This window comes from Glycine max, chromosome 7 (genome assembly GCF_000004515.6).
Source record: "Glycine max cultivar Williams 82 chromosome 7, Glycine_max_v4.0, whole genome shotgun sequence".
NCBI lineage: Eukaryota > Viridiplantae > Streptophyta > Magnoliopsida > Fabales > Fabaceae > Glycine > Glycine max.
Window position 1 is genome coordinate 37,699,761 of NC_038243.2, and position 22,102 is coordinate 37,721,862.

Below are 22,102 nucleotides of genomic sequence, written 5' to 3' on the forward strand. Positions count from 1 at the left end.
TGTCTGTTATTGTGACTGCATTTTGGTCATTTTGACATTGTTTTAAACTTGACAATATCGCTAATTGTTAGATACTTATTTACTCCAAAATGCTAATTCAATAAGGAAATGTTAAAACTATGAATAAATTAAAAATGACATGGAAAAATTCATATAAAATAGAGAAAATAGTTGAGACATTCGCTAGTTGTTCAACACCACTACCTGTCATTTTCAAGTTTGAGCAACTATAATTTTCCTACTGTATCCATAAACTATGAATAAATTAAAATAGAGAAAATAGACTTTGCCATTGTAAACTAGAAGTTTTATATTATTGTATTATCATATCATGTATGATATAGATTTATTGACTTTTACACAAAATCTTAAAAGTCATATAAACTAATTTATCTTTTGTGATTGTTTGATGTAAATTTTTTTTACATTGACAATGCATAATTATTAACTTCATTAAAATATATCGTCAAAAGATGGTGAGCGTTAGTTTTTATCTTTTAGTTTTGATTTCTTTTGAGGATACAAAATTTAAGAGGGGATTAAAAGTTGGCCAAAAATATTTATCATTTATCTATTTTTAGTGGTCACAAATATTTTTTATTAGATAGAATTGAATAAGATTATTATAAGCTACAAAACTATTCCTTCTGGTGGGGTGATTTATTATTGGTCTTTGAACACTACACTGATGCTTTTTAAATTTAATATAAACTATACCAATAAAGCACTGTTTCAAAAGGATTTAATCGGCAGTAAAGAAAACACAGATTTAATCGGGTTAATCAGACCCATTAAATTGTAAGACGAATTATATTTTCAAACTTAAATTTTTGTGCCAGTTCATCGATTCAAAATAAATGACAACTTGTAGTTCTTAGGTTAATGCATGATAACGTTAATTTTTTTAGAGAAATGATAACGATAATTATGTATATAAATATTTGACACTTGTTTTAAGTCGTTGACCATTCGGATATGTTTGATAAAATTAACCTAAACTGAAAGATTAGCGGACACTTATAAGTTAGCAAAAAAGCAAAAAATTTATAGGCTAATGGATTATTGTGTACTTCTTTCAACACGTTTTTTTTGTATATTATTTGTTGAAGTTTATTAAAACTATAAAATTCTAAGATAATGAATTTTTGTGTTGTTTTTTTTAAACTGTAATTAATGAATAGTTGCAAGTAAACGACCAAATAAATTAAAATTAAAAATTGGAGACAAAGGGAATGAAATTGTCTCACTTTTTTTTTTATCGAATTAAAGATAATATTAAAAATTTTTATAATAATTCATATATCTTATTTAATTAATTGAATTAGATCCTCTTTACTGAAATCATCTCACTTAAATGATACATTTAAATTAACTAATTTTAAAGTAAATTAATTAAGAGTTTTTTTTTAAGAAAAGAATATAAATAGAACTTTTTGTAAACTAAAAGAAGTACTTTCTCAATTCCTATGAACTTTAATTTGACACTTTGTTTGACCGAAATTAGATTTTGAACCTGTATGAATAGGGGTGGGAATAGACTAGGCCGGCCTACAGGGACCTACGACTTGGCCTACATAAAGCCTGACCTGGATTGACCTATTTAATTAAAAGGCTAGGCTCAGGCTTTTTTAAAAGTCTATTTAATTAAATAGGCCAGGCTTAGGCTTATTAAAAAGCCTTATAAGTCTGATAGGCCGGCCTATATATATATATATATATATATTATTTTTTGGGTATAATTAATATTTTTTTTAAACTAGCAGATTCCATTCCTATAATTAAGTAAAACTTTAATTACAAGGTGTATTCTAGAGAAAATAAAAATCATATCCTACGTTCCTATACAAATCATATCTTATCATATCCAATTACGTTCTTATACAAAAATTATATCCTATCATATTTACGTTCCTATGCAAAAATTATATCCTTTTTCTATCAGGTTTCCTTTTTTTTAATTCTCCTATTACGTTCATAAATAAAAGATTTATTGTAAAAAAGCTTTTAAAAAGTCTATCAGGGCAGACCAGGCTTTTAAAAAGGCCAGGCCGAGCCAAAATAAAAGTCTTTGATAGTCTATAGGTCAGGCTCATGCCTCAAAGATTCATCGTAGGCTAAGCTCAGGCCTTTCAAAGCCTGGCCTGGCCTATTCTCACCCCTATGTATGAATACGAATATGTATTTCTCTATAATTACAACATGTGTATTAAATTATTGTAGATGGTACATGTAATCTTTAAAGAAAAACTTTATATTATTATAAATTAATATTTTTCCCACGCTTATTATAAAATTCATATTAAATAAGCGTTCAACGCCATAGGCGATTCTAATGTAGCAGGCATCCAACAATATCCATTCTTCATCGACACACGTTATTGCAGCTAGCAGTCCCTGTTACTTATTTAGGATGTATTAGTATATAATTAATTAAAATATTTATTAAATAAAAACTCTTATTATATTATGTTTCTGTAAATTAGGAGTTAGGACAGCCTGTGGGTAGAAACTTAATATAATATAGTGAGAACATCAAGCTTATCCACAAGGACTGGAAGGAGTAGAACCAAGTAATAAGTCATAATGATTTGAAAAATAATAATATAAGTTTAACTTAGTTATTCATACGAGTTAAATTTAAAGTTTGAATTTAATTCATTAAAAAATTATGAAAACCCTGAACTTGATTTTTCAACATATTACTGTTTTAATTATTCATTGCACGATATAAATATTTATTCTCATGCAATTATAATTTATAATAAATAAATATTTTTAAATATATAAATTATAGATAATTAAATTCAAAATAAATAAACACTTTTGAGTATATAATTGTATTTTAGGTTTATGATAAATAAATTAAATTATGATCTAAAATTATTTTTACCACTGATATTTAAAAAAAACCATTGAAATTTAATTTAGAAAAAGAAATAAAAGATGATTGATTAAAACAAATACGCGATTAAAAAGATTAAATTAATAGATAGATAAAGATAAAATGAGGATAGTTTAAGATGTTTGGGAGATATATTTTTTATCTTGTTGCAAAGATATTGTATGAAAGTAACACATTTTTTTAACACTTATTAGTAATAAATATTTCAAAGTTAGAAAATATGACAAAAGTAAAGGAATTAAAACCCTATATAAATATTATTAGATGCATGCCTCTTAAGCAGATTTTGTTGTATAATATTTTATAGATAAAAATATATATTGACCACTTTCTTAATTTGCACTGATAATGTTAATATAACTTTTAATAAGAAAATTATAATAACTCACACTTTTATTTCTCAAAAGAATACTTTATTTTAAAAGAGTTCAATTCATGATTATTGTAGTTCTGTTTGAATACTTTTTTTTTAGGTACTAAAAGAAGAACTTCAACAAGTATTTCTAATTAGATCGAAACCATAATTTAAGAAAAGACTAAGTCCATTTGAGGCAAATCCTTACCACCAGCTTCTCGCAAGTATTGCGTAATGAATCAGATCAAGACAAATAAACCATCATTTAAGAAAAGACCAAGTCCATTAGACGTCTTCTTACCAACATCACAAGTAGTGCGTTTGAATATCTATTCGAGAAAATAGACAGATAGTAACAGTTGTAAAACAGTTCTATGTTATTGTTTAATAAAAAAATTACTTGTATGCTTGCTTAGTAATTTTTACAATTAAATTATAACCTTAAAAGTCATATATCGGTAATTTTTTTATTAGAGGATAGTATAAATTTTTTACACCGTAAGTAATAATGCATTATGGTTAGACTCAAGAAAAGCACTAAAAACATGCTTTCTTAAACATATTTTTTAATTTTTATGATTGATTAAAATTTATTAAAAATTATAAAATCTAATGAGAACTATTATTAAATATAATGTGAAAATCATAAAATTTTATCATTTTTAATAAGTTTCAATGTGTTTAAAACTTTCTAGCATTTCTCTAAGACATTAATCATTTATTTAATAGTGTAATGATGATATATACTGTTAGTAAAAAAAATACTTTTATCAATAACTTATTCTTTCTTTATTTTAACATAAAAAAATTAAATATATTTTCATCTCTAATAAATACTTGAATTTTTTGGTTGTTCTCACATAAATTTTTCCATTACATTAAATTTTTAATAAAATAATACTTTATTTTGATTGTTGATACTTTTTTTTTTAATTTTTGATAAATTAAAAAAATTTTATATTTGAAAAATATTTTTCATACCATATTATAGTCTTTTTAAAAATTATTAAAAATCAAGCATAAAAATCAGTCAGGTATTTAATTAAAGATCATAAACATATATATTTTAGGGAAAAAAATTCACTTAACAACGAATCAAACAGACAGTAGCGTGAATGAATTAAAATAAGACAAGGTGAACAAGGTCCTCATTTTTTAAAGAGGAGCTAAATGTAAGTTCATTCATATATATATAGGTCAGCATGCAATAGAGTTGTAAACAAAACCTACTCATCTTAATCACTTATCATAGCTAGGTTTGAAAAAAAAGTAGATGGCAGGTAACATAGCAAGAAAATGGAGAGACCTCAGTGGCAGAAGCAACTGGAAAGGTCTGCTAGATCCTCTAGACATTGATCTTCGCCCTTACATAATACACTACGGACAACTTGCTCAAGCTACATATGATGCTTTCAACTCAGAAAAAACATCAAAGTATGCCGGCAACAGCCGATACCCTAAGAAAGATTTCTTTTCCAAAGTAGGTTTGGAAAACGGAAACCCTTTCAGATACGACGTGAAGAAGTTCCTCTACGCAACTTCCAAAGCCAGCGACGCAGAAGCGTTTCTGCTCAAGTCCTTTTCGAAGGACTCGTGGAGCAAGCAATCGAACTGTGGCCACTGATGCAGGGAAAGAAGCGTTGGGGAGGAGGGACATAGTGGTTGCTTGGAGAGGAACCATTCAGGCTGCGGAATGGGTTAAGGATTTTCATTTCCATTTGGATCTTGCGCCTGAGATTTTTGGTGGTGATTCTTCTGCTCAAGTGCACCATGGTTTTTATTCACTTTACACCTCGAGTAACCCGGGTTCGAAATTCACTGATACCAGTGCTAGAAATCAGGTAACATTTGTTAAATGTTTTTTTTTTACCATCTTATTCATATAAAATATCCAATTCAATAATTAATCTCCATTCAAAAATCTGATAATAGTTATCTTTAGAAGAATTCTTTCATCTTAATTATATTTTTTTTATCTACAAGATTCTAATTGAGAGCTTATTATTTAAGAAAACCAAATCTTATACCATGTTTTTTTTTAATGTTTAATGATATGGATCTAAGGGGGGACGAGTACGGACCTTTGACTTTCCCTATTTTTTTTTAAAGAATTGTATAAGTCAACTATGTTTCTTATAAGCATTATTTGCCAACTATATATCAATTTAATTTATTTTGCAAACAGAGTATTTTAATAACTTATGGCTTTGATTTCCTTAAAATATGTTTAAAATGTACTTTGTTAAAATACTATTTGAAAAAGTAGGTAGGTGTGTATTAAAAAAAATACTTTCCCTTGTCCTTATTAAAGGTTTTATAACATATATTCTTACTTGTAGTGAGTTATTATTTCAATTTTAAAAAAATACGATTTAAGAAATAGTTAACTAAACTATGTTAAATTTTATTATTTTATTTCTCCTTAAATATATTTTAAAGGGAAATATTACATCCGTACAATATATTTTACAACATAACCGAAAGAGAAAAAAAAGAAGGAAATAAGAGAAAGATTAAGAAAAGATGCCATCAATATTATAATAGAGTAAAATCAAGAAAGAAAAGTATTGTTGTATAAATTGTTTTAGATTTAATTACCATTTTAGTTTTTACAGTTATAATAACTTTTTCTTTTGATTCTTATAGTGTAAAGTATTATATTTTGTTTCTTATAGTTGTAATTTTTTAAACCTTTCTAATTCTGACCATCAAGTTTTGACTAATGCGGTTTGGAGAAATATGAACAAAATTAAGAAAAATGGATAAGCAAGTTCAAGTGTAGCTAAAAGCCATAAAGTTTCAACTAATGCCATTTATGTTTCTTCAAATGACGTTAATCGAAACTTAGACAACAAGAATAAAAGAATAAAATCAGTTGTAACTATATAAACTAAAATGAGATGTTTTAAATGACAGGAACTAAAAAAAAGTTATTACAAATATAGAGATCAAAAGCATTATATGCGCCTTAACCCCTTCCTTATATGGAAATTCTGCCTACACGCATTACTTCTCAATCTAGCTATATAGCACTTATTTTAATCAGATGATAAACATTGTGTATTATGAAAACTTTACATAACCATGTTTCAATGTTCTTTTTCAAGTATTTCTAGCTAGTTCTGACAACTGTTTTAAATTATATGTATGATGAAAAAATTATGTAGGTCCTTGGCGAGGTTGGAAGACTCGTGGAGGAATACACTAGCAAGAATGAAGAAATTAGCATAAGTGTAACAGGGCACAGCTTAGGTGCTGCATTAGCAACCCTAAATGCAGTGGACATAGCTGCTCAAGGCTTGAACATACCAAAAAACCAACCACAGAAAGCATTTCCAGTCACAGCATTTGCATACGCTTGCCCTCGTGTTGGAGACTCCAGCTTCGAAGAAACCTTCAATGGATACAAAGATTTGCGCTCATTGCGAATTCGTAACGTAACAGATATTGTCCCAATTACTCCTTTTCTGGGCTTTTCGGATGTTGGAGAGGAACTGGTGATCGACACAAGAAAATCAAAGTACTTGAAGAGCGGTGTCAGTGCGCATAACTTGGAGGCTTACTTGCATGGAGTTGCTGGAACACAAGGGGAGAAGGGAGGGTTCAATTTGGAGGTGAATCGTGACATTGCACTTGTGAACAAGAGCATGGATGCTTTGAAAGATGAGTATCTTGTTCCCGTGGCGTGGAGGGTTCAGGAGAACAAGGGTATGGTTCAACAATCAGATGGTAGTTGGAAGATTGTGGATCAAGTTCACGACGATATGGAGTCTATACACTCCAACTTATAAGTTGTTTTCATGAACCATGTTAAGGATTGTTTTGTTTTGTTTATGTTCTGTGCTAATAACCTATTTGCTACTTGTTACTTTAATATGCATACGCCCAAACATATGTTTATGTTCGTAAAGGGTGATGTGATGTGATATAAAAGTTTCAATGAAACATGTATTGTTTTGTATATTTCACCTTCTCTGGTCTGGGCCAATGTTAGGCTCTGCATTAACACCTTGACTAAGCATGAACTCCCTAAATTGCTACCTTTTAGTAATGGTGTGGCGAATATCCTACCTAATTTTGTGAACCATACCCTATGGACTTGAGCATTTCCCATGGCTGCAACAGAGGTAACAAAGAACTCAATTTTGAGATTGGCTTATCACCTAGGACTCAATTTTGACTAAAGCATTTTGGTGTCCACTATGGGATCTTCGATGAAACGATTCTCGTCATCCTTTATTGTTTTTAAGAAGCATGGTGATGATAAGGAGTCGCTCAAATTCGCACTAAGGCGAAGAAGGAATCATAGTCCTTTATAGCTGATGATGAATGTACCGGCTAAACTATGAGAACAAAATGAAGTCTTGTTACACTAGATAAAGATGTTAAAATCGAACCTAGACGAAGACAAGGCAACATAAGGGACATGGGCACCCCAAAAGGTTTCCAACCTTTCCCTTAGGAGATTTTGAGGCTACAATCATGGTCTCTGGCATTGTCGATTCAGTTTCCAACCAACTCCCGTGCAAGTTAATCGTTGACACTGCCCTCTAGCCATGTCACAAGGCCATGATAAATATTCTTGATACCACCACTCTGAGGGCACGCCTTGTAAGATTATGTTTTCGTAATTGTTTTTACAAGTGATTTAATTAAATTACAAGAGGAATTAATTTTAATTTAAGCTTTATAATTTATTAATTATTATGAGATGATGTTGTGTAGTGCTTGTATGTATGTTTATATTTACATATGCGAAAAACCTTGTTTTAGGTGTAAATAGTAAGTCCTAGAGTGTTTGGGTTGAAATGAATGAGCCTTGAGTTGTAGGAATGAAGTCGGTGAATTTAGGAAATAGTGAGGTGCAAATAGAGAGAGAAGCAGAAGAGTCATAGACTGTTACTTGTATTCCAAAGCTGAAACAAAACACCCATGCTTATTTCATTCTCTTCTTTCTCTCCAAGAAAACCCTCCATTGGAGAATTTAAAGCTTTGATTCCCTTGCACAGCACAAAGGACCTTGTTGCTTAATTTCTTTTTTGAAATTGGACTAATTTCAATGGTAAGAGACCATTCTCTTTTCCCTCTCATTTTCCATTTTCGTTTCCTCCATAGTTACTCTTCAAAACTTCATAAAAAATGTTCATTTTCAAGGTTTTAATGTGTTTTCTGTTGATTTTGGGGTGATGTGGATGATGCGGAATTGTTGTAGGAGTGAGAGAAAATTTTCATCTTGGACCTAAAGTCTCCTCCTTTATTCCTCTTTTTCATCTCAAAGCTAATTCATTGAGTTTGATAGGTAAGGAAAGCTTAAACTATCTTTAATCTTATGTTTTATGTGTTGAATAATTGTTTTTGGTTCCTTAAATGTGTTTTAATTCGATGTTCATGTTTGGAAATGAAAGATTTGAGTTGAAATTCAATTTGGGATCCATTAGAGGAGATTTGTCAGCAAACACACAAACTTGCAGACCTGTCACACTTAAGCACACCCAAGGTGACACTTTTGCGAGACAAGGGAGCTAGCTATTGGAAGTTGGCGCTTAAGCGCAAGCTAATAGAAAGGAGAAAAAAATACCATTCTTAAATGCATGGTAAGTCGTGCTTAAGCGTGGGTGACTGCCAAGTTTTGTTTTGTGCATTTCATTTGAATTCCAATCTTAAATGCTTCTAGAAGTGTATGTGAACCTTAAATGGAATGAATGAAGTTGATATGTCTTGTTATTATCATGTAATTCACATTCAAATGTTGACATTAGTGTTGGATATTATGGGAAATTTTCTTATGAAAAGTTTCATGATGTTTAGATGAACTATGTGAGAGTTCATGATTGGTGAGAATGATATGAATGATGAATTGATGATGAATTGAACAAGATGTGAATAATGAATTGATTATATGTTGAATGAGATATGCATGATGAGTTGGTGATGGATTGAATTGTTGATGAAATGAATTATATTGATGACGATTGATGAATGTATTGATGATGTGATATAATGTATGATCACAACATACATGAGTTGATGAATGACATTGGATGTGAGTAGGCATGTAAGTTAGGGGTGCCAAGAAGACCCTCAACCTAGTATAAGAGGTTGTTGTGGTGGCTAACACTGAATGAACTTATATAATGGATGAGTGGACAAGTCCCTATGTAGGTTAAGATCATTGCAGCCTTATCAAGGTAAACCACCACCCATACTCATCTATTTTCGATAAAATCACACTTCCTTCACAGGGTTAACTCGAGTCTCCTTGAATGATCAAATCATAAAGTGCGATTATGTTAAGAGATGTACTTGAGTTAAACTCAAAAGGTAAAATCTTCTGGAAATAAAGAGTCAGCATGGCATAACATGATAATTAGACATGTGCATTGATAATTGTGGCTTGAGAATGATATGTGTTACTTGAGAAGTAATATTAGTCCATGGTTGTTGGAAAAATGGAAGATTTCTATATATCTCTTTTAACATGGTGATCCTATATTTCTCTTATATGTTGTTTTCTTATAAAATGAGTTTACTCTTGCATTTTCTGTTGAATTGTGATGATCCTGCCATTTGACACAGGAAAAGATTATGATGTAGCTTTTGAGGAGCATGTCACTCGTGATTGATATGGACTTTGTGGTGGACTTGGGGACAAGATTCGATCTTTGACCTTTTATTTATGTTTTGTCTTAGTGGGGACCTACTTAGGGTTCATATATATATATATATATATATATATATATATATATATATATATATTCATGGATTTATATTGTATTTATTCCCTTAGTGGAATCCTTGAGATTTCTTAGAGATTTGTTTATGATGTTTGATGATGTAGCATTAGGGCACAACTACCTTTATGTTTTGGAACTTGAGTATCTTTCATGGGTGATATTTATATGACATGTTTGTATTCACAAAAAATACTAATTATATGTGTCTTCGTTAACTAAACTAATTTAAGAGTTTCATAAGGAATAAAAGTGAATCCTTCTACATTAAAATCTTAATGCTTCATGTAATGACATTTGGGGTCGGTGCATACCCAAGAATCTCTGGATGACAATTGGATCAGATATGAGAGGCCATTTCTGAAATATCGAGACTCAACCTAATATAGTTGAGGGTATGTAACCCAACATTTTACTTAAGGAAAAATTATGCATACTCACTTAAATGCTTTTGAGCTACCTAGGTCTCTTAACCCTAAGTATGACCTAGCAACAAAAACAAAATTGATTTACAAAAATTCCTTTTCGAGCAATCATTAGCTTCGAGCCTTTCTCGAAGAAATTTGTGATTCAGTTTACAACTAATATAAGTAAAAAGATGATAATGGTTTTCCTCTTTGATATTCAACAACATCCCAAGAAAAGCTTAAAGGACTATCTAAGGGTGTTTCAACGCGTTAGGGTGCAAATGGAAGAGCCCGATAAAAAGGTGTTCATCACAAAGGGCTAACGAGCAGGCCAATTCAGTGAGTCCCTAGTGCACAGGAGAGTCGTAACATGGGTGGAATTAAATCTCGAGTGGCCTTGCACATTGAAGTTGAGGAAGTTATGTCGTCAAAATAATTAAGAAGAAAAGGAGAATAAGTATTATGAATCATGAAGAAAAGGCTCGAAAGCCATACACTATAGCTCAGTCATGGGACTTGTCGGATCTAATAGTAAGAAGGGTTCCTCCATACGGGGAAGGAAAAGGAATCACAATAAAGAAGGAACCAAAGATTATTGAAAAATCACCCTTCTTAATACCAATAGAAATAAGATATTTAATACTAGGCTTTTGACTCAACTGTTTAAAAGTTCATCGGTAATGATAGTAAAAATGATGTACGTTTATCAATGCTTTAGATATGATATCGATAGTTGTTATACACTAACGAGGAAAATTGATAAGGATACCTTGGAAGTATGAGAACATGAGGGGCAAATTTGAGGGAGGAAGTAGGAGATCGATTTTTAAAACCTAAATGAACCATGAAATTAGAGAGAAGTTAAAGACACAAAAAAACATAAGTTAAATGGCTTCAACACCATTAGTGGAGGATTCACAAGTGCGGGGAATTAACAATAATGAGTAAGTTAATACAAATATTTAGTGACAAAAAATATTTAATTTATTCTTTAAACACGTGATCAAATGTTTGATTCTCAAATCCATGTGTATGAAAAAATATTTATTATGCAAAATTAAGTTAGCTTCCAACTAAAGAATATCCTAGGTTCATTAAAAAAAACCATAAGTTATAATTAAATTCAAAGGATACTTTAACTAGTGTCTTAGAAAAACTGTTTATTAAATGTACTTATTTTAATTAAGCAAATATAAAAACTAATATGATTGGTAAACTCAATCTGATCAAGTACTAACTTTATATTTTAGGTTTCGTTTCCTTTGAGTATACAACATTAATGGGAGAATTAAATGTTGCCCCAAAAAAGTTATCCCTCTTTTATGACAAAATTGCATTTTGGTCCCCTAATTTATCTTTAGTTTCGAATTTGGTCCTCCAGTAATTTAATTCACGAATTTGATCCTCCTATTTTGTAAAATCATGCAATGTTGATCTCTCAGACCATAGTTGGATGTTGACCGTTAACAAGTGATGTTGACTGCCACGTGTCACGTTCTTATTGGATGATGACTGTCACGTGTCATGTTCTGATTGGTTAATGAAAATAACAACGTATTTCATCTTTCATGGAGTTGACATCCAATCAGAATATGACATGTGGCGGTCATCATTCAATAAAAACGTGACACGTGGCAGTCAACATTACTTGTTAATGGTCAACATCTAATTATGGCCCGGGGGACCAATATTGCATGATTTTATAAAATAGGAAGAACAAATTCGTGAATTAAAGTACCGAGGGACCAAATCCAAAACTGGAGATAGACTGGGGGGTCAAATTTATAATTTTGTCTTCTTTTACTATAAAAAAAAAAAGTTATTCCTCATCTTTTTACAAGTTTTTAATGTATAAACCATATTTTGAAACCTTGACTCCGGTAAGTTAGACTAAAAAACTAAGAAATGATCAAGTGATCAGTCCTATAAATCCCAGAATCCACTTAGAGAAAAGCTGGTCAAAAAGCTGGCCAAAGAATCGGAAAAGGTAAAAAGAAAAAAAAAACAATAAAAACGATAAAAAAATGGTCTAAAGTCGAAAAAAAAAACTGTTAACATGTTAGTAAAAAATGTTTAATAATAAATATAAAAATCAACCTAAATTATTTGTCATTTTCTTTTTTATTCTAAATGTAAACTAATTATTGTTATTAAATATTGATGTACATTGTTAAAACTCAGACTAAATTATTATATTATATTTGATTTGAACCTTTTTTATTTCTTTTTGAATGTAAGAACTTATAAAATTATATTTCATTTTTGCTTTTAGTAATATAAAGTTATGGTATTATATTTTTATTTTTATTTTATGTATTATTATTATTACTTTATTAATATTGGTTTGACCATAATTGAATCATTAAACTTTAAAGTAGTGTTTTCATCGGTTTAATTGTGGGTCCAAATTTAAAAATATTGGTATAAATTGAACCATAACAACCAACCACGCTTGAAAATTATTTAATCGGATTGGTCAAACCAATGAAACTTTAAACTGAATCATATGTTAATTGCAGTCAAAACTTAAATTTGTCACATCCCAGTACAACTGTGTTTATAATAAATGACCACTTGTAATTCTTAAATTAATGATAACGTTAATTGTATACAATATATAAATATTTGACATTTTTTATAATTCATTTAGTTATCTTCAATAACAAATTAAAAAATAAAAAGGTGAAAATTGTGTTTTTTCTCTGTGACTCTAGTCTTTTCTGAGAATCTCCTCGGCAACTTCTTTTAAAATAGCAGATTAATATATCTCAATACACTCAATCAAAATTTTACCAAAAAATTTATATTTTAATTTTTAACTTGTACTATTGTTTAAGACATTCGTTAATAAAACTCTATCTTTTTGTATTATTTTTATTCTCCATCATCTTGCTAAATATAGTTCTCAAGGAAAAATATTTTAAATAAACAAGGAAAGGTGATAACTCAGGCAGAGTAAACAACAAAATACAGGTAAGTAATAATTAGTTTCTCTATTAATTAGGACTGACCCGAACCATTAAAGCCATCGAGAAAATGTAAAAAAAAATGAAAAATGAAATAAAACTATGAGCATTTAGGATTTTGTATATTAGTTTTTTTTAAGGGAATCCATTTGATTTTATTTTATGTCTGTTTAAATTTTGTTAAAAATGCTCATTTTAAATTAAACCACTTGATTAAATTGAGTACCGTTTTCTATTGGGTTAGAATTGACCCTTTTAACCCATTAAGGTCGGTTTAGTGGTAGAGTTTGGATAATTTGTATGGAATCTTAATTTATAGTGATATTAACGTACGAATAAAGTAATAAAGTATATGTTTAGTTCTTTATATTATTTCATGTTTTTATTATAAGGTCCAAAGTAAAATGGTATGTTATAACTTATATGTTTCAATTTAAAATATCTCATACATTAATTTTTAACTTGAATATGTTTTTTATTTCCTAAGTTAATGTTTCTTCATTTTTTATTCCTATAACTTTATTTTTCTAACTTTATTCTATGTAAATTGACACTTTTTTAAGTTTGGCCTCTTTAAAAGTCTAATTTTTTATTTTTAATTTCTATAAATGCGTGTTTACTGGAATCAAAATTAGAACAATTGAAACTTACAAGGACTAAAAATAAGAAAAATAAGAGATAAAAATTGAAAAAAATGTAAACTTACAGAGATTAAAATTAAAAGAAATGAACTAACAAGGACCAAAAGTGAAAAATTATTAACTTACAAAGATCAAAAACATATTTAAACTTTAATTTTTTCACAAAAATTTCTTCATTAAAGTTAATTATAGAATGGCATGACAATGAAAGAAATGTAATCTACTAATGTTTGTTAGTTTTGTTTACATGGATAGTTTTAAAATAAAAATTAATTTAAGATAAATTTAATGTTTTCAACTAAATTAACCAAAATCTTTAATCTTGATAAATTAATTAAGTAGACCTTATAATTAGGACTAAAGGTAGTATTTTTTATAATATTTAATTTAATTCCTTATCTTTTAAAAAATTTAATTTAATCTTTTATATTTTTAAAATGAGTTAAAATAGTTCTTCTAAAATAATGACTGTTTTCGATTTTGAGACATAATTTTAAACTATTTTTTGTCTAATTCAAAATGCAATTTTTTTTATCAGATTCACTTACATGAAAACTGATTATGTGACCCAAATTATGTTTTGAAATTTTTTTTTATAAAAATGGTGAAAATGATGTGAAAATAAATCTTACAAGCAATAAAGAAAGATTCTTATATTAGATTTTTCAATATTTCAGATTATTTATTGGAATAACTTCTTAAAAAAAATCAGAGACAATTCATGGTAAATCCTTGCCAGCATTGCCTTTAACGAGGAGAAATTATTTGGTGGTTTGAGTTATCATGATTCTTGTTAATTTTTATATGATGCATAACTAGATGTTATTATTATTTTTTTAAAATTGTAAAATTTGAATACATGTTGTATAAAGTATAAACATTGGTTAGGACTATAAATAGATGATAGTCAAGGACCACCGACATTAGAACATTTATTTTAGCAAATTAAGAAAGACCAAGACGACTTCATTAACAAGGAAGAACATTAGTATGAATGAATTAAAAATAAGACCATAGCAAAACAAGGTCTTGTTTTGAAGAGGACCCGAAGTCTATATAAGTTCATTAATTGGAGACGTGTATACGTATAGAGTATCCAATAGTAATAAAACAAGCCTACTCCTCATACTTAATATATCCTGCCTATAGATTTGAAAAAGTAATGGATACCATAGCAAGAAAATGGAGAGATCTAAGTGGCCAAAGTAACTGGAAAGGTCTGCTAGACCCTCTAGACACAGACCTTCGTCGTTACATAATACACTATGGACAACTTGCTCAAGCTGCATATGATGCTTTCAACACAGAAAAGGCATCTAAGTGTGCTGGAAACAGTAGATATGCGATGAGTGATTTCTTTTCCAAGGTTGGTTTGGAAAATGGGAATTGTTTCAAGTATGTTGTGACTAAGTTCCTATATGCAACTTGCAAAGCTGGTGCCTCTGAATCCTTTATCTTGAAGTCTTTTAACAAGGATGCTTGGAGCCAGGAATCAAATTGGATAGGGTATGTTGCTGTGGCCACTGATGAAGGGAAAGCAGCATTAGGGAGGAGGGACATAGTGGTTGCTTGGAGAGGAACAATTAATGCCGCAGAATGGGTTCAAGATTTACATTTCCATTTGGATTCTGCGCCACTGATATTTGATGATGCTCGTGCCAAAGTACACCATGGTTTTTACTCCGTTTACACCTCAAATAAACCAGGTTCAGAATTCAATGATACATGCGTTAGACATCAGGTAACATCTAATGAAGTCTATATGTCAACTCTATGTGTTATAAGAGCTTACAATTTACTAATATAAATGAGTGTAATGGTCGTAGCACTGAAAGTGATTGTGAATAAATCATATATCATTATATGAAACTACATTACATAGACTCAGCTTTCCAAAAAAAAAAAAAATACATAGAGTCCCTTGAGACTTTTATTTATTACACCTGATACTTTTTCATTCTAATCTTATAAAAAAATATTTTAATTTATTGTCTCGTTTGTATTTTTTCAAATTGCATCCAATATTTTTTTTGTTATAGTCCATGCTTTCAAGTAACACTATTCACTAATGATGTTGTATTCCGTGTTATATATATTTCTTTAGGGTAAATTGTGTTTTTAATTTCTCATATGTTTAAAATAATTGATAACATATATTTAATAATTTGATAAGTAATTAAAAACATAGCTGACAAAAAAAAATTACATGTAATTATTCCATCAGACTATTTAATGATATGATAATTAATGAGTTATTAACCTGCTTATTACGTTTTCAATCAATATTGTTACTTGACATTATAAACTAACATAAATAAATAAAAAATAACAGAGGGATGCCACATGCAATGCAAAAAAACACAAAGTGCAAGAGGGGAGGGGTGTCCAGTGTTGTACAAAGCAATAGATTAGGTTTTTTTTGGAATTACAAAACAGAGGAATGTTAAGTGTAGTAAGTAAAAATATCAGGAAAAGTCTAGTAATTTACTCTTATATAAAAGTAGTTTTTTTTAAAAAAAAAAAAATATATTATATGAAGATTTCTTAATAGAAAATAGTATAAAAAAATGTTTACATGCACTGTTAGCCCATAGACTTCTTTTTTCTCTCTCTATAAATATATAATTGCCATGGATCCTAAGATCAGCATTGGAAATGTTACATAATCATGTTTCAAATTTTAAAAACATAGGTCCTGGAGGAGGTTAGAAGACTTGTGGAGGAATATAATAGAAAGAATGAAGAAATTAGCATAACTGTGATAGGGCACAGCTTGGGTGCTGCACTAGCGACTATAAATGCAGTGGACATAGTTGCCAAAGGGTTGAACATACCGAAAGACCAGCCTGAGAAAGCATGTTCAGTCACAACATTTGTATTCGCTAGTCCTCGTGTTGGAAACTCTCACTTTGCGAAGATCTTCACTGGGCACAAGCATCTGCGAGCATTGCGTATTCGCAATGAAACAGATGTTGTTCCAAAACTTCCACTTAAGCATTTGTTTTTTCTGGATGGATTTTCGGATGTGGGGGAAGAGTTGGTGATCGACACTACGAAATCAAAGTACTTGAAGAAGGAGGTCAGTGCTCATAACTTGGAGGTTTACTTGCACGGAGTTGCTGGAACACAAGGGAAAAATGGAGAAATATTCGATTTGGATGAGAGTCTTCGTGATATTGCGCTTCTGAACAAGAGCAAGGATGCTTTGAAAGATGAATATCATTGTCCCGTGGCATGGAGGGTTCACGAGAACAAGGGTATGGTTCAACAAAAGGATGGTACTTGGAAGCTTATGGATCATAACAAGGATGGTATTCTATTCTTACACGCTAGATTATAGGTTGATTTATAAACAATATTAAAGATTGAGTGTATTATGTTGTTCTGTTCTGTGTGCTAATAACCTCTTTGCTAGTGTTGTTACTCTAATACGTACCCACACACAAACATATGTCTATGTTTTTTAAGGGGTGATGTGATGTGAAATAAAGTTTCAATGAAACAAGTATTTGTAAACCCTATATGATATCTCTCCTTCATTTTATCTTTCTCTGAAATTTGTTGTAAACCCTATGTGCACTGTTTGTATAAAAAATATAATAGCAACATACATATTCACTAGTAAAATGGGACATAAAAAGTAGATGATGCCGTTCTTATCAAGCATACGAACATACACGTATAGAATTAATCTTATATTTTTCGTCCCTAATTATAAGAGATAATTAATTAAGTTATACTTATTAAAAAAATTAGTTAATTTAGATATCAATATTAAATTAATTTTTCTTCAAATTTTTCCTTAACATTAATGAGATCCTATTCATCTTCTCCAATTTTGGGAGGAAATAGAAAGTGATTTTTTAAAGTGGCATTTACTTATATATTAAAATAAATAAGAATATTTTAGTCAAAAAATAATTAATGCATAAAATAGATAAAATGAAATCTTATAGTAAGATATAAAAAAATTTGTTGACATCCAATAAGTGTAATTTAGTTTACAGTACATTCTTAGAGAAGAATGAAACACCTTTTAAGTATGATTAAACTTCAAATGATTATGATTATTGTTAATAAAAAAAAAATTAATTACATCTTATAGATAAGAATGGAAAAATAATTACAATAATACATAACAATCAGATGTTTATGCATGATTCCAAACACTCAGCATAGCTCGAAAAATATAGTCAGTTTTGCTTCCAATACAGACTTCAGCGGCCATCATACTCATAATAAAAAGAAATGCCATCTAATTAACATAATATCCATAATTTGCGATTCACAATACTTCAATCCACAGTTTAGTTATATCTAATTAACTTGGTCACGTGGATAAGCTCTAGGCTCTAATCACATCTCGAATCAACTCATCGTCTCTTTAATTACCACTACGGCCTTAATCCTCGCCAATGAAAATATAATATCAAAAGTTGTCCTCAGAAAAGTCGGGTTATTATCTGCTACACGACCTACCATTCTTGTTTTACTGAATAATGAATAAAGTCGTGTTATATGTTCGCGTGGGAGAAAGAAAATAAAAAATAAAAAACCACTTTTGGTATGATGGCATGCTTGATTCCAGTATCTGATGTGGAAACACCATCTTCATAATTTGTTGCATAACCCTAAGGATTCTAATTAATAACATTTTTGGACACATCCAGTGATCCAAGGTCTCTGGATGTTGCTTGTTGCTTAAAGTAGTGCTTTGACCTTTCACAGTTTATCTAGAACCATCTTCATGTGTCATATATATTTTTTTAATTTCAGGAACTATTATGTTTATCCCACAATTTGAAGAACTAAAATTAAAGTTTACTCAAATAAAAAAGTGAAATTTATTTTGTTCTCTTTGACTCTTGTCTGTTTTTGCTACTCGCTGAATATGCCATTTATCACCTACCATAGGATGCTTGACGTTCTAGATGTCATTAATAAAGACAAAGGCTACGTACTTTCAATGAAATTGTTTACGGAGAATAATACTATTAAAAAATGACCTTAATTTTTTCAATAATTGGTCCTTTGGAATTAGGAAGTTGTCAGGCTTTTTGATACCTAAAATAAATAATATGTTAAATGATGTACTAAATAATAGATTTCATGTATTGATGCTAAAAGTGAAAAAAAAAAGTTACAGGTTCTTTATAACACCAGGGTTCTGGTGAGTTGATAAGGGATGCAATGAGTCAGTGGCTTCATGGCTTTTATGGGGACGTTAATCTTAATGCAGAATTGCTTGTAATTTCCAATGGATTGATGTTTGCATGCGACAAGGGTTACAGGGAGGATGGTGTGTATTTCAAACTCAAACATTACCTTAACTAGTGTATGATAAAACATTATGACTTTATGAGTTGGTGATCATGCAAGTCTGTTTATCATACACTTTTTTTTTAATTAAACTATAAGTTAATTAAAATGATTTGCCAAACGCAGCATTAACTATTATGTTAGATTTGGTTTCTTTTGAGTATACGACACTTTAATTTGTGGTAGGATTAAAAGTTACCCCAAAAGTTATCATATATTTTTTCAGCCTACACATCAAGTTTTTAACTTGTAAACTACAACAGTATTGTTTAAAAAAGATTCAATCTTGTTAATCAAACCAATGATATTGTGAGCTGTTTTTTTTAAAGCATGAAAGCTTAAATAAGTTTCACGTGGTTAAAAAAACTTGAACAAAAACATAATTTATATACGAACCATAATTTAAGAAAAAGACCGAGTCCATTCGTGGTAAATCCTTATATACCAGCTTCTTCGCCAGTAGCTAACGCGTTTAAACATTTAAAAAAGTTCAACACTAGTATGAATGAATTAAAAATAAGACATGCTGCAAAACTAGGTCTTTTTTCAAAGAGGACCTAATGTCTATATAGAGTATCCAATTCCAATAGAATTAGAAAACAAGCCTTCTAGCTCTTCATTCTTATCGTGCCTATAGATTTGAAAAGAAATGGATAGCATAGCAAGAAAATGGAGAGATCTTAGTGGCCAAAGTAACTGGCAAGGTCTGCTAGATTCTCTAGACATAGACCTTCGCCGTTACATACTACACTATGGACAACTTGCTCAGGCAACATACGATGCCTTCAACTCGGAGAATGGGAATTGTCGATATCCTATGAGTGATTTCTTTTCCAAAGTTGGTTTGGAAAATGGGAATCCTTTCAAGTATGTTGTGACCAAGTTCCTATATGCAACTTCCCAAACCAGTGCCCCTAGAGCGTGTATCTTGAACTTGTTTTCGAAGAAAGAATGGAACACGCGAACAAATTGGATAGGGTATGTTGCTGTTGCCACTGATGAAGGGAAAGAAGCATTGGGGAGGAGGGACATAGTGGTTACTTGGAGAGGAACAATTCAGGCCTCTGAATGGGTTGATAATTTAAATTTCGATTTGGATCCTGCGCCAGAAATGTTTGCTGTTGATTCTCCTTTCCAAGTACACGATGGCTTTTACTCCATGTACACCTCAAATAACCCGGAGGATGTACAATTCGGTCTTACCAGTGTTAGAAACCAGGTAGCAATATTTTTGCTTTTTAATCAGCAAAATAAAATATATTGTATTAATATTAGGTATAGGGTACCTAAAACCCATCTACATGCATAAAAGGTTAGTCACTATTTACTCCAATCATCCTAGATATAAATAGACACCAACCCAAGTTTGTAAATACACTTTACAGATCAGATCCAACATTAGGTAAGTCAATCTTTTAAAATATCTTCGTTTCATGGATTAAAAGTTATATATAGGAACAACATGGGCCATAACTTAACCCATCTGTTATATATGAGCAAGACTGTTCCAGAACCAATGTAAAATAGTGTTTTTTTTGGTAGCGTACATGTATACACGTACTACAAAACTTATTTTAATTGGACCATATGTATTGTATTTTATAAAAATGTTACATAATTATGTATTGAGAATGGATGAAACGATAAGTGAGACTTGATACATATTTTAAGAAAAAAAAATTCAACTTTAAATTAGAGAGCTGTGTTAAGTTTTTTTTTTTTTTTTAACTTTCTAAAACTTCAATATACATAACCTTTTTTGTTTTGCAAAAATTAATAGCAACTATTTTTGTTGTTGTCGGTGGGCTTTAAGCTTAGCCTTCAGTTCAGTTGATTTGTTCTCGGGGTCTGCCAGCTTGTTTGAATTTTCTTCTGAAGTATTGACAATGTTTTAGAAGTATTTGTACTATGACAACTATGTAGGTACAAGAAGAGGTTAAAAGACTTGTGGAGGAATATAAGAACGAAGAAATAAGCATAACTGTGACTGGGCACAGCTTAGGTGCTGCACTAGCAACTTTAAGTGCACTGGACATAGTTGCCCAAAAGTGGAACATATCAAAAGACCAACAACCTTCGAAAGCGTGTCCAGTGACAGCATTTTTATTCGCTAGTCCTCGTGTTGGAAACTCTCACTTTGGGAAGATCTTCAACGAATACAAAGATAAGAACTTGCGAGCATTGCGTATTCGTAATAAAAAAGATAATGTCCCAAAAGTTCCGTTTAGACTCTTTCCTTGGGGCTTCACGCATGTGGGGGAAGAGTTAGTGATCGACACTAGAAAATCAGAGTTCTTGAAGAGTGATGCTAGTTCGCATAGTTTGGAGGTGTACCTGCACGGAATTGCTGGAACAAAAGAGAAAAAATCAGATGGTACTTGGCCAATTATGGATCAAATTCATGATGATGTTCAGGCCATACATGTTGAAACAGGTCTAGCTCAGGCGGCCTGAATTATTATAAATCCTTAATTTATAATTGTCTTTGATTTCTATAGATTAAAAAAAATTAATTTTATAAACATTTTAATTAGGATAGTAATGTTTTGTTCTGTTGTGTGTGTTAATGACCTCTTTGCTAGTTGTTTATGTTTCTGTAAGGGGGCGACGTAATGTGAAATAAAGTTTCAATGTAATGAGTATTGCTTGTATATTATATAGTTTCTCCGTTTTTTTTTTTCATTTTAGATCATTGTCCAAAAACCTGTATGCTCTATTTGTATCAAAATATTTAAGGAATATTCATTTGTCCTCTTGATCTCGTCAGAATTTCCAAATTGA

At 30.3% G+C, this 22,102-nt stretch overlaps 3 protein-coding genes across 3 annotated transcripts; all 3 read left to right on the plus strand.

The window, feature by feature from the left end:
• The first annotated feature begins 4,463 nt into the window (after window positions 1-4,463).
• LOC100782473 (phospholipase A1-IIgamma) lies at window positions 4,464-7,377 on the plus strand. The gene is given in 3 exon segments (XM_003528432.5): window positions 4,464-4,868; window positions 4,870-5,098; window positions 6,425-7,377. Coding segments are annotated over 3 exon segments (1,191 nt in total). The 5' UTR covers window positions 4,464-4,530; the 3' UTR covers window positions 7,049-7,377.
• Window positions 7,378-15,153: 7,776 nt separating this feature from the next.
• LOC100783553 (phospholipase A1-IIgamma) lies at window positions 15,154-17,516 on the plus strand. The gene is made up of 2 exons (XM_003528434.4): window positions 15,154-15,743; window positions 16,695-17,516. The coding sequence occupies exons 1-2, from the start codon at window positions 15,165-15,167 to the stop codon at window positions 17,340-17,342; spliced, it is 1,227 nt and encodes a 408-aa protein (XP_003528482.1). The 5' UTR covers window positions 15,154-15,164; the 3' UTR covers window positions 17,343-17,516.
• A 2,295-nt stretch (window positions 17,517-19,811) lies between these two features.
• LOC100784086 (phospholipase A1-IIgamma) lies at window positions 19,812-22,072 on the plus strand. Its single transcript, XM_003528435.4, has 2 exons — window positions 19,812-20,540; window positions 21,245-22,072. The coding sequence occupies exons 1-2, from the start codon at window positions 19,971-19,973 to the stop codon at window positions 21,773-21,775; spliced, it is 1,101 nt and encodes a 366-aa protein (XP_003528483.1). The 5' UTR covers window positions 19,812-19,970; the 3' UTR covers window positions 21,776-22,072.
• The last annotated feature ends 30 nt before the right edge of the window (window positions 22,073-22,102 follow it).

Coding starts and splice junctions, on each gene's coding strand:
- LOC100783553 (XM_003528434.4), top strand. CDS start 15,165: ATGGATACCATAGCAAGAAAATGGAGAGATCTAAGTGGCCAAAGTAAC. Junction 15,744..16,694: donor ATACATGCGTTAGACATCAG/GTAACATCTAAT, acceptor TTAAAAACATAG/GTCCTGGAGGAGGTTAGAAG.
- LOC100784086 (XM_003528435.4), top strand. CDS start 19,971: ATGGATAGCATAGCAAGAAAATGGAGAGATCTTAGTGGCCAAAGTAAC. Junction 20,541..21,244: donor TTACCAGTGTTAGAAACCAG/GTAGCAATATTT, acceptor ACAACTATGTAG/GTACAAGAAGAGGTTAAAAG.